A 13,697-nucleotide genomic window follows, 5' to 3' on the forward strand; every position below is an offset into this window, starting at 1 on the left:
GTATTTCCAGTGAGCACTGCAAATTGGTTGAACCATGTATTGTAAAGCCCAAATTCCCAGTGCATTGTTTTCTGAGTAGGAGCCAGTGGTGTTGCTTGAAATCTGCTCTGCAGGGTGTGACATCAGAAGATCAGACCTAGTGATTTGTTTGTTGTCAGTCATATGCAGAGAGTGGAATCTTCACTGCAGCCTGTCGCTGGTTATTTTTTCTTATGGTTACTGGACAGAGTGTTCCTAGAAGTGTTTGAACTCTGTCAATGTTGGTGTCCTAAGTATACATATTTAGCCATGTTCAGTTGTAATGATTGCGTGAGGACCTACTGTTTTCATAAGCATTCAGTCATTCTCTATTTAATAGGGATTTTATAGCAGAATTTAGTTTTTCAAAGGACCCATTGATTTGGGAATTGGGTTGTTACCCACCTTCTCAAGCACTAGAAAGGTAGGTACAGTGGGGTAGCAAGAGTGAGAGTGGGCTGGAAATTCCCCTCCACCATGTCTCTAATACCCTAACATGTTTTGCTTCCATGGGGAGATGGCCACCAATGATTTTTAAAAAAATCTTCCCCTGCACGCTAGATTCTGTGTGTTCTCTCTCTCTCTCTTTTAAAGATTTTATTTATTTATTCATGAGAGATACGGAGAGAGAGAGAGAGGCAGAGAGAGAAGCAGGCTCCCTGCACAGAGCCTAGTGTGGGACTAGATCCCAGGACCCTGGGATCACAACCTGAGCTGAAGGCAGGTTCTGCTCAACCACTGAGCCACCCAGGTACCCAACAAGGAGGGCTTTTTAAGGAACATTTGCAGAAGGAAATGGTGGTGAGAGTGCTTTAGACACTCTACTTGAGTAAGAGTGCCAACCCAGGGCCAGTACCTTAGCGTATTCATGTAACTGCTAAAATTGCTGCTGCTGGCAGTCTAGAATTTTCAAATCTATGTAGCATATGATTGATTTAGAAGGGGGTGGGGTCTGACTGCAGCAGTTATTCTAAAACACTAGCATCACTTTTTCCAGGTTCAAAAGAAGACTGTTTTGGATCAGTCTTTAAGCTTTTGATATCCTAGAAGATTTTTCTGACTTCTAGAGGACTAAAAGGAAAAGGTGGGAAATTGAAACAGTCTCTTTCAGTTTGTTATGATCTGTTCCCCCCAGACTCCCAGCTGGTTTTTCTCATCATTTAATTTCCTGTTAGCAGTGAGGATAAAGATAGATGAGTATTTGCTGGAAATATAAAGTGTTCTGTCTTTAGATAAAAACCTATGCTAGCTTGGTAGTTGGAAATCTGTAGACATTGGAATATGCGGGATTTAATTTTTATGAAGTTTAAAAAGGAAGGGACTAAGCGTCTGTTACCTGAGATTTTTTTTTTTCCCCATGGACTTTAGAATCTTTAAGATGTTGCAGGTCAGTTTTGGTGACAGTTTTCAGGCTCAGAATACAGGATAAAAGTAAGCACTAGAGGATTCACTTAACGAGGTGCTGTTTTCCTGATTTTTATTTCTTTTTACCTTTTTAGTTCTCCAATGTTCCTAGCTGATGTGGGTATCCCTTCCCCACAAAAGAATCTGGTAGAAAACTAAAAGTAGATTGTCCTGCAATTGAGTTATTTCTTAAAGAATTATTTATTAGCAAACAACATTCTTTATGTTCACATTGATAGTACACAACAGCATTCTCAATAGGATCTCATATAACTGCTTTTCTGTTTTTACATTTTTGTTCAGGTCAGTTGCTCCTTGTATACTTTTTGAATGTTTACTCTGGAATGTAGTGTATTGTGATAGAGGCGAGGAACTGTGATAAATTTGACTGTTGTACAGAAGGGGAAACTGTTGTACAGGTGAGAGGCTCCCCCGTTGTTAAGCCATGCACTGTGTATTGGGATTTCAGTGTTGTTTCTCACATGCCTCATGTGGCTACATACCTTTTTGCATGTTGGACATTTGGAAATACCCATATTAACTGGTGAGATACTTGTGGACTTTTGATTCTGTAACATTAGACCAGTTGGCTGTTAACTCACTGAATGGTTCCATGTCCAGGGTGGAGGAATCCTGTGTAAGAGAAATGGAACACGAAGGACAGAGCAGTTCTGAGAGTCAGTCTTCTTGTCCACCACTGTGGCACGCTGTGTGTTTCTGGGAAATGCATTTGTGAGAAAGTCTGTTCATGCATGCTTTTTCTTTTTTCTTTTTTTAAACAAGTAGAAGGTTTTATTTTTTTTTTTCTTAAAAGGTTTTATTTATTTATTCATGAGAGACACACAGAGAGAAGCAGAGCCATAGGCAGAGGGAGACATGAGCTCCGTAGGGAGCCTGCTGGGGGACTTGATCCTGGGACTCCGGATGGTGACCTGAGCCAAAGCAGATAGATGTTCAACCACTGAGCCACCCAGGCGTTCAAGTAGAAGGTTTTCCATTGGAAATTATGTTAGCGTGGCACCTCCATGCCTTGCAAAGGGATGAGAAGATATTTCAAAGATTAAGGGGCAGAAATGCACTAACAGGAGGAAAATTCTTTAAATTACAGAGCTCAGCACAGACTGAGCATTGCCTGCACATTGTGACCATGGCTATAATGCTGGGCTCACAGCACTACTTGCTCAATTAGTTGGTGAAGTAAGTGTCCACTGTGCTCCAGGCGGAGGCTGTCAGGAAGGATGCTGACAGGTTCTTTGTGTTTCAGGATGACAAACTGCCTGATGCTTGAGGCTGGGGTTTTTACCCTTGAGAGGACCATGCTCTTGCTCTATTTACATAAACCTGCTGATTTGCTGAGGATTGAAAAGCAGAGAAGGGCTTTCTTTGCCTTGAGAATCGGCCTTCATGTTTTGGCTGACTTCTTTCCCTAGCTTAGCAAATGCTCTGTTGTTTGCAGATGGCACAATAGATTCTTGGACACAAAGCTATGTTTAGGTTGTGAGAAACAGCCAGAAACGCCCCTGTTCAGTATCATTGCATGGATCACGGATACAGTATTTGAGGTCACTTAATCGTGTGATCATTCCCTGGCAGAGGCTTGGTGTTAGAGAGCAAGTCTCAATCTACACCCGTGGTTTTATTTCCAGACATCCCTATAAAGAAAAAAAATAAATTACCATGTATTGTTTGGAATAATTGATATCTATAGTAATAGCCTCACTCATTTCTCTGGCATATTTCAGGCTTGCTGATTTTAAGATTAAAAAAAAATATATATTTGCCCTGCAGCAGCCGTTTGCTCAATCTGGTAAATAGGCATTTTCATATGGGTAATTTTGAAAATGTGCATTATGCACTTAATGGATTGCATCAGTTTTGCTCAGTTTTTTTTTTTTTTTTCGAAACTGGTAGCAGTGTAATAAAAAGGCTGGCTTTCTTTTCATTCTTTTCTTTCTTAGAAAAAAAGTGTCTTTATTACTTATGTTGGCTATGGGAGATTTTCAGGTTGAGGATCATTGATCCAACTGACTGAAACCAATTTTATAACAGGCTTCAGACAATCTATGCACTTGTAAATTGCATGAAAATTCTTGGCAAATCATTTTGGCTTTAAAAGATTACTGGGCATATATTCCAACTGAGATTTTAACATTGGTCTTTACTTATGTGTGTTCATCTTTCCATTGCCAAATTAAACCACTTTATTTTTGTGCTCACTTAAACATCTATATGAAGTTATTTTCTTAAATAGCTTCTTAATTAATGAGACAAGAGGGAAATACTTTCTATGAGTTTTTGGCCTTATTTAACCTTGTTTTGAAAATCATTAAGAATAATGATAAGTAGATTTTTTTCCTGTGAGACTTGAATTACAAATTGTTCCTTAGGATGTAGTTTCTTTCAGTTGGATCACCCTAATTTTTTTAGAAAAGATGTTATTTTAAAGATTTTATTTTTATTTATTTATTCATGAGAGACACACAGAGAGAGGCAGAGGCATAGGCAGAAGGAGAAACAGGCTCCATGCAGGGAGTCCGATGTGAGATTCCATCCTTGGACTCTGGGATCATGTCCTGAGCCGAAGGCACATGCTCTCAACCGCTGAGCTACCCACGCATCCCAAATAAAATACTTAAAAAAAAATTAAAAATTTTGTCATTTAATTATGAAATGAGCTTATCTTTTTCATGTATAAGTTTCCAGATACTGATAGAGATTACTTGATACAGTGACCTGTTTTACAGATTATTAGTTATGTAATAGTCTCACATATCAATTAGTCATGTAATTAGTCTCATATCAATTTGGATCAATTTGATTTGGTATTGTAGCTTTTTAAACAAAGAGAGGTGACTTTTTATCTATTTTTTAAATTGATTTTATTTATTTGAATGAGAGAGAGCATGCACACATAAACAGTGGGAAGCGGCAGAGGGAGAGGTAGACGCAGACTCCCTGCTGAGTAGGGAACCCCATGTGGGACTCAATCCCAGGACCCTGAGATCATGACCTGAGCTGAAGGCAGATGCTTAATTGACTGAGCCACCCAGGCGCCCCTGACTTTTTCTTTCTTTCTTTTTTTAAAGATTTATTTATTTATTTATTTATGATAGAGCGAGCAAGTGAGAGAGAGAGAGAGAGAGGCAGAGAGGCAGAGACACAGGAGGAGGGAGAAGCAGGCTCCATGCCAGGAGCCCAACGTGGGACTCCATCCTGGGACTCCAGGATTGCGCCCTGGGCCAAAGGCAGGCCCTAAACCCTGAGCCACCCAGGGATCCCCTGACTTTTTATTTCTTAACAAGGCATTAATAAGTAAATGTGCTAATGCCACCTATTAGGTTTAAGGATCTTTTTCACACTGCCTTACTCCTCATGGCAACTTTCCTCAGGCCAACAGATTTGAGTCTGCCTTCAAGACTGCCTGGAAGCGTTTAGGCCCAGGGATACCAGGAGTTGCTCAACCACATCCCAGTATAGTCCTTTCTTCCCTTGTCTAAGAGAGTTACATCCATTGTATATTTGCAGATGATTCTTTTCCTGAATGTAACTTTGTAGTGAGAAATGAAAGAGTATAGATTTTCCTTTTCTGGAAAGCTTTTTTGTATACAAGTTAATCGCTACTTTAAGTCTCTGAGTTAGAAGGTTCATAGTTATGATGATTTTGTGGATTATGAAAGTATGTGTAAAGCTTTTTTTATTTTTATTTTTTATTTTTTATTTATTTTAAATAAGCATTTTTGTTTTTTAATTTATTTATTCAGAGAGAGAGAGAGAGAGACTGAGAGGCAGAGACACAGGCAGAGGGAGATGCGGGCTCCGTGCAGGGAGCCAGACACGGGACTCGATCCTGGGTCTCCAGGATCAGACCCCAGGCTGCAGGCGGCACTAAACTGCTGCGCCACCGGGGGTGCCCGTAAAGCTTTTTTTTTAAAAAAAAGATTTTATTTATTCATGAGAGACATACACAGAGACAGAGACACAGGCAGAGGGAGAAGCAGGCTCCACGCAGGGAGCCTGATGTGGGACTTGATCCTGGTATTCTGGGTCATGCCCTGAGCCAAAGGCAGATGCTCAATTGCTGAGCCAGCCAGGTGTCCCACGTAAAGCTTTTTTAAGAAAGGAGATGTTGCCATTTCTTTACAGAGGAGCCATGAGAATTTACTGCCCTTGAAGCTAACTTATTATAAAGTAGGTGCCAGTGGAATGAAGGAGTAAAGAGGGCTTGGCATGGACAATGTAGTGGAATTTTGGATACTGTAGCCCAGTGGAGATTGAGATGTATGCAGGACCAGACCATTGTATGCATCACATTTTAGTCCCATGAACTTTAAGGAAGTGGAAGTCCTAAGTTAGGAAGTGACTCATTCGTGTTGAAGTCAGTATAGCTCGGTATGACAGTGTTATGAGATTTAGAAGATAAGGCTTTCTATAGGAGGTGATAGGGAAGAGGGCCTATGGACTGTGATTTGTATGCAGGTTGAGTGAGACAGGTAAATAATTGATACCTAGAGATTTGAGATACTTGTACTGGGTACATCAGGGATTGGGACACAGAAATTAAGTTTGTTTAATTTGCAAATTTGTGTTGTTCCAAAATTGTGCAAGTTGGAACTGGAGTTTTTTATCTAGGGAATATTTTTACTTGAATACCAAATTAGGGATACGAAGACAAAGATCTACCAAACTAGGGAGAGTTCTCTTGTTCCTTAAGATGATTGGCATGTTAATGGATGTTGTCTGAATGTTAAGTAGAGTTATATAGCATCCTGGACCCCGGAATAAAGTAGAAAGTCCAGTCAGCAGTTTATTCGTGAGCTGCTATTGTACATGGATTCAGAGATTGAATCTTTGTTGTTGAGTCTATATCTGAGTAGAGAATTCAGTTGGGACATTCTGGATGCCTAGATAATTGGCATTCATATTTCCTCTTTTTCTGGAATGATTTTGGGCTACAGAAATCCCGACGTTTTTCAGAAAGTTTCTTGGAAAGAGGTGTTCTTGGTGAGGGCTTTCTTCATGATCTCTTAGTGCGTCAGCTAGTGCCTGTGGTGGTACTGGAGTGTCCACTGGATGGATGGCTCCAGATTTCTGTCCTTTTGTTTTTCTTGGCTCTGCATATGTAACATAAGGCAGTAGAGGAATCTGCTTGTATTTTTAAGCATCTGAGTTATCCTGAGATACACTCATTATGAAGGGTCATGAGGAGGGATAAAACAAATGGCATTTTGAATGTGGGTATCATGTTCATTATCCCTTGAAAATTTGATTGACTGCAGATGCCTTTAGTTCTCAGTAAATAATACATAGAGGATCTTATCCTAAGCTTTATAATCATCTTGGGTTGCCCTGTGGGAAGTGTTAAAGTCCATTTATAGCCAGCCACTGCTTCCCTTAAAATCATTGCTTCTTTAAAAAAAAAAAAAAAGGTATCTTAACCTGCCATTTTAAAGAGCAGCCCTTTAGACTACAGCTGTTGAGAGCATCAGAAATAATTATCCAACCATTGCCATGTCAAATATAATTTAAGAAAGTGCTCTTATTCCCTTGAGGAAAGTGTAGTTTGGTTTATTGCATCCCACCTCTGATTGGATGCCTTGGTTTTATTTATAATTAGAAAATAAAACATGTTTAGGTTGAAGTTTAATAGTAAGTTATCCACAACAGATTAGATTTCTTTCTGTTTCTTGGCTTAGGTGGAAAGGTCATTATAATGGCATGTTCAAGCTAGTCTTCTTTTATATCTTTCATTTATTTCCTCACAAATTATTTACTGAAAATAAAGAAGCACTTGGCAAAGTCATTTCTCTTTGTGAAGACATGGGAGCATCTCTCTGAATAAGACATTCAAGATTTTGTCTTGTGTAGCTCCAATCAAATAATTCCCTTAATTGAAATTTCCTCATCAACATATGGTTAATCCCATGGGATTTCTCTCTCGTCTTCAGGCACCCTGGAAGCAATAATTGAGGTTTTATCAGGTTCTTTAAATTATCAGAAAAGTGGTCAGTAAGAACCCAAGGGCTGTCTCTCTAGCTTAAAATTAATTGTACTTTTATAATACATCTTTGAAAATTTTTTTTCTATTAAAGATACGTGTTTTGTCATTTGTTTACTTATGCAATGGCTTTATAGGCCCTGTCTTTGTTCCCTTAATGGTAAATACCATTGTTTTAAAATTTCTTTTTCTTTTAAAGACTGTGTGTATATCGAGAGTCGGAGGCCAAACACGCCGTATTTCATCTGTAGCATTCAAGACTTCAAACTGGTAAGCATTTTTTAATGTGCTTTTGATTTTCCTCTGTGCCTTCTCTCTTTCCAGTTCCATTGGCTGTCTCTCTTGATTGTTTCTTCGTGATTCTGGACTTGATAACCAGGTCACCTCTGAATACTGACTGCGTGGCAGCCATAGCATGTGTAAGGCAGTTACCAGTTCTATCTTTTTGGTTTTGTAATACTTGCAGTTTTAAAGCTTGTACTGTGAACAGTGTTCCCAAAGTTTTCATTTCTTGAGTAGCTGTTTTGACAATAATTTTAGAGATTTTCTTGAGTTTCTGAAGTAGTTTGTTTCTTCTCAGCCATTTTGAATACCCTGAAGTAAATTTGGGAATTGGTGGTGAGTTAGAAAAAAAGAATATAAATGCAGCAGAGACTAGTTTTTGGTGGCAGCTATTCATTTCTTTAGAGGTTTTAGTGAGTATAGAGTGTATCTGGGGGTCATCTGGTGGTAGAGGTTGGGGGAAGGACTCTGACATGGGGATGGCATGTCTATAGTACTTTCTCATTACAAACCTTCCCCAAGTTTAGAGGTGCTGATATGGCCCATTAGCCAGTCTCTAGGTTTTAGACTAATGGTTCCCATACTTGGGGCTTTGGATCCCTGGATATCTATAGAGATTTTACAAAGGACTGAAAATAAACATTCTCAGTTGAAAATATGCCTCACATGTGTTTGTACAACTATTTTTCAAATATATTAATATGCTGGTGTGATTTTTAAAAATCACTTTATTTAATAACAATACAGAGTTAAGAATCAGTGTATTATGTATTTTCCTCAAACAACTGATACATGAAATACTAGCAGAGTATTATCATTGGGGGATCTTTTGAAACATTAAAAAGGGATCCTTGTACTTGAAGGTTGTGAACCACTATCTACCTTCTTAGGTATAGAGAAATCCTAATTCTGTAGCTCTGTAGAGGTATGTTTCAGTATCTGTGAATGCTGTTATTTCCAAAACTTTTTGTAACTTGACAGTATTTATATTCTCACACTTTGTATGTGATACTTCAGTCTAAAGAAAGGTAATGTAGTGTGGAGAGATCTTTAACACTGTGTCTCCTTTGTTTCTTAATATTTTTGATGACCCCAAATACCCAATTAGTAAATTCTAACTTAGCTGGTTAAAAAATTGCATGCCATTTATTTTTTATTAAAGTTTTGTTGCATAAGTAACACATGCTTACTGTTTAAAAAAAAAAAAGTCAAATGTGCCCTTTACTTCTAAGATTTATTTATTCTTGGTAGGCTTCTTTTAACTTCCCTGCTTGTTTTATAAGGAGGCCTTGCAGTTCAATTTTGTAAATCAAATGCTTTCTATTCAGATTTTATGTCAATATGAAGTTTTACCATTTTTCGAGGTCTTTGCTATTCTGTATTTCCTTCCAAAGATTTTTTTTTGTGCAGATGCTGTATTGACATCTGAAAATCCGGGCAGTGGTCTCATTTCCTGATGATTTTTCTTTTGCTTGTGGCCATTGCTTCTGCTCTGTCCCTGCTCATCCTCTTTGTGATTTTTTTTAAACCAAATGTAATACCAGTACACCATGGAAAAGATATAGTTGTGAAATAAAATTACAAAGTTTTTTTTTTAACTTATTAGATTCAGACCCCATTTTTTTTTACAATTTTAGTATATTAGCAGGTGCCTTCATGTTTGAACAGCGTCTCTTATGAAATGCTGATTACAATCTGATAGTTGCTGTTTGGGGCAGAGGTTCCTGCTGAGTTACAGTAATTGCTCAGAGTATTAACAGCAATAAAAGCTGAAGCTTCTGTTAGTATGGGTCTGGTACAACACATTAAAGCTGTCTGCAAAAACAGTATGGGAAATGGGCACAGTATGTAAGTTGCACACTGCTATGCCTCATGTTTTTCTTTGAGTTCTATGTTCAGCACATACTCATAGTTGTTGTGCAAGAATAACTGAGATGATAAAATACTTATTCCTAGAAGGAACGTTGTTATTGTGTGGATATCCACTTTCTTCTTCCCTTGGTTTGCAATTCTATTATGAAAAGATAATGTAATAGATGAGAATAATCATAGCTCTTTTTTCCTTCAGCTTATCCAGGCTATAAGGGGAAAAGATGAAAAGAAGGAAATATGCTTTGTTTCTCTGCAAGATTTTAAAAAGAAGAAATTGGAGTTGGTTTTGCCCACAGAAAATACCATGCATGGCAAGTGGAGCACTGGAAAACAAAAACCTAATAGCTTTGAAATGTTGACTAATTATGTATTTTATCTTTTTAAAGCTTTTTTGGTTTGGGGTTGTAACTGAAGAATGTGTTCTTTTGTTTACACCATGAATTAGAATGAACTCTTTTACCATGATGACTTTTTGAACATGTGGTATATTTGGGACTGTTAAAAGAACTGGGCAAATGCCCTTATGGTACCTATTAGGTAAGATTACAGTGTTAGACACAATGGAAGTTAAGGAACTAAGAAGTGGTCATAAGGAAATATCTGTGACCAGTAACCAAAACTAGCATAATGCCAATTTGTTGAACTGAGGACTCTGGGTAACATTTCAGGGACTAGTTCTGTGAGAGATAAGCAAGATCTTAGGATTGTATGTGGGGACCTGGGTTGTCTTCTAGGCTCTGCTACTATATCCCATAGAGCCGGGAGTCTGTGATATGGAACATAGTTGTCTCTATGTGCAGGATTACATTAAACCTGGCAAACTGTTAAACAGTGTCCCCTTTCAGTCTCAAATGTGTTCTGTGGTCATCTTGCCTATGGGGATGGGATCCATGGTTTCTGCTTTGTTAACATTTAACCATCAAAATGCTACTACCACCCTATATTGGTAGATCTATTTAGAGCCCCCACTTTCACAAGGATAGGTGGAAGCTATTGACAGTGCAAAGTAATTGAGTTCTTAGCAGAACTGAGGCTACTTTTGAAAGTAGCATTTTCAAGGGAAGCAAGTTCTGTGTTCTGTTAGGAAGCTTTCATCCTTTTGGGGAGTGTTAATTTGGTTGGGCTTATTTATAGACTAGGAGACCAAACTGGATTTGTTTGACTATAATGACAGAAGTTTCTATGAAACAAGTAGTCAAAGCAGCGGCTTGAGACAGTAGAGGTAAGGTGGAATTATGGTTAGTGTATGCTTAGAAGTAGGAATAGGCTGGGATTGTCAATTAAATAAGGCAGCTTTGCACTTTAGGCTTCTTGAACTAATATATAATAAGGCACCTGGCAAAATCTTTAGTTCTTTGAAAGAATAGTAATATGGAGTGGCAATCTATGATCTTTGTGGCCTTGCTTGAAAAGATTGAGAGACTGAAGCAGTTAGCTGAGGGGCAAAGCCAGAAGGATGAATCAAGAGTCGCCTCAATGCAGTGAAGGTTGGCAGGTGTAAACAGGTCACAAGCAAGCTGACATGATAGGACAGGAAGGCAAGGAGAACAGAGGATCCAAGCAACTGTGCAGAGAGCAGTAGAAGCCCAATGGGAACGAGCGTGCCTTCCCCCTGAGCTCTTGGGAGGCCTTAGCTAGTAAAGGCTTCTTGTCTCAGGCCAGCTTGAGTGGGTCTCCATTAATTAACTGAAAGAGCCTGGGATAACATCTTCAACTCTTCCTTTGGCTGCACTCCCTTAGCTTTCCTAGGTCATGTGTGACCTAGTTTGCTTTCAGAGTTTGTTCCTGAGTGAGTTGGTAGCACCAAGGAGCATGATAATACTGAGTGCAGTGAGGAATGTTTTTTCAGTTGTGATTGGTGCCTTTGATGGGCATTTAGCAGAAGCCTACTCTGTGTGCTTCGGTGGGTGCAGTGCCTTGAAGGAGACTGTAGTCTTTGAGAGAAAGTTCTTCCCTCAGTGACCTTAGAATTGGACAGGCAGCTGTGGCAGCCCTGGATGCCAGTCCTCTCTGGAGAGCACTCTGAGTAGGATTAATGTGAAGGAATCTGTTTGCCTTTGGTCCCCAAAGAAAGATTTCCTTCTTGCTTTTACTAAAAAACAATAAAATTGCATTTTTATAGAAATCCAGGTCTTTAGCATAATAGAGTTAACTTGCTATCTAGAAATAATTGTAAGTTCTGAAAATGCTTCACAAGATTGTTTAGTAATTTTCTTGCAGTAGAACACCGAGGAGTACCTAGTCTGGCTCTGATAGACCATATTTAATTCTTCACTCACAGATAATTGAAGCCATTCCTTTTAATATTCTACGTAGGCATTCTGTGTGGATTCCTAATGAGTTCCTATCATTCATACAATAGAAAAAAAGTAGAGTTTTGGTTTCCTAGAGTTATATACTTATCGATTCTTTAACTGTTGTATGAAATGAATTTCCAGGTAGCATATGTAATTATTACAAATATTATTTTGAGCAAATACCACTGATTCACCTTGACTCCTTTTTGGTTTATTACAAATGGAAAAGTTGTCCTTGACATTAAACCTGGTTTAGAGATTCCCTGAAGTCGGGGATATGTCATTAGGGATATTGTGGTATTTTTAATCTACTGTTTAGGGCTCATTGAGTTGTTATGACTCTGCATGGATGAGTGTGCTTTTGTATCATTTATGTCCCTGACGGCATCCACTCTAAGTGTCCATTGTGAATGTGGGGTAGCTGAGGCTACATAGCACTAGTTACCTTGGAGAAGGCTCATCTCCAAAACTGCTATGAATGTGGGGGCCATGTCATTCAAGCTTTAACACCGTCTTCTTTGTTTTGTTGCCATATGTGAGCAGTCGGGGAAGGAACATTTGGAATTTCTGATTTCTGGTCTGTATCTATAATCCTTCACTAAAACTTGATTGCCACAGTACAATAGAGGGGCTGCAGAGAAATTAGCTTCAGCACAGCTTCCATGCATCATTGATGTTGCCCTCTCTACACCACATCAAGTTTCTTAGAAGTAGATTAAAAGCAAGAAGTTGCTTTTCTGTCTTTAAAATGAAAACTTACTGAGGATAAGTAATTTTATCTTTTCATTTTTGTTAGAGACCTAAACCTAGATACTGATGGAGGATACAGGATACTTATTTAACATGCACTCTGTGCACATATCTATGTATACACACAATGAGTTTGTCATTTATGCATCATATGCCACAATTATTTAATTCCACCTTAGCTGCTGTGACCACTTAGCACAGAATGTATGGTGTATAGATAATCAAGAAGTGGGCATTCATTTTAATGTTAGGTAAATCTTGTATTAAAAACTTTTCCGGGGGTAGGACGGGAGGTCTACATTAGTGTGAGTGTGGCTAATTCAGAATTTGAGGTGTTAACTTGGGGACTGAGAGGAGGGATGGTAGAGTGCATATGTTGGGAGTTTGACTTTGACATCAGCTGGTCTGTTCTTCAGTTGCTGTCTTTTATGACCTTGGGCAAGACACTTAACCCTCTTAACCTTGTTTTATACCTGTGAGGTTGGGGTATAAATAAAGCACCTCCTTGTAGGTAGGTGGTTTTTAGATGAAAAGATCAAGCCTACAGAGTGCGTATATAGTGCTTGGGCCATGGAATGACATGGTTGTGATATCGATGTTTCATTGGTGTTCTGGTAGACACCATGCCTGTGTTATTCATTGATGTATACTGTGTGCTTAGCTCATTGCCTGGCCCATATAAGATCCACAGTAAATGTTTATTGAATATTGAATAAAATAACATTTTAGTGGAAAAATTCATTGCATAAGGTTTAAAAAAAACTTTAGTAGTAATTTGATATGCATTAACTACAAATTAACCTGTTTATTAAACAAACCAAAAGGACTTGTTTCTTTACCTTTAGTTTACAATGTGTAGTATTTTGGTTAGCTTGCAGTGTGTAGTATTTTATATTTAAATAATTATTCTTTAAACACATTAAAACTTCATTTCTTATTTCCTTCAGGAAATTTACATGAGTGTAGCCAAAGTCCCAAAGTCATAACATTTAATTTTAAGGCATTAAAACCTATTTTGAATTTTCAACAGTACTGACTTTTAGCAAAGATAAATGAGGGCTTGGTCTACAGGTAAACAT

At 38.4% G+C, this 13,697-nt stretch overlaps 1 protein-coding gene across 5 annotated transcripts in view; it reads left to right on the plus strand.

Annotated features, from left to right (window-relative positions):
* RERE (arginine-glutamic acid dipeptide repeats) overlaps positions 1 to 13,697 on the plus strand; it is a 412,302-nt gene that overhangs the window by 174,494 nt on the left and 224,111 nt on the right. For all 5 annotated transcript variants that reach the window (XM_055305059.1, XM_055305063.1, XM_055305064.1 and 2 more), the window contains one exon: positions 7,617 to 7,687. In XM_055305059.1, the coding sequence (XP_055161034.1) occupies positions 7,617 to 7,687 (71 nt within the window). The remainder of the gene's footprint in view (positions 1 to 7,616; positions 7,688 to 13,697) is intronic.

This window comes from Nyctereutes procyonoides, unplaced genomic scaffold (genome assembly GCF_905146905.1).
Source record: "Nyctereutes procyonoides isolate TBG_1078 unplaced genomic scaffold, NYPRO_anot_genome, whole genome shotgun sequence".
NCBI lineage: Eukaryota > Metazoa > Chordata > Mammalia > Carnivora > Canidae > Nyctereutes > Nyctereutes procyonoides.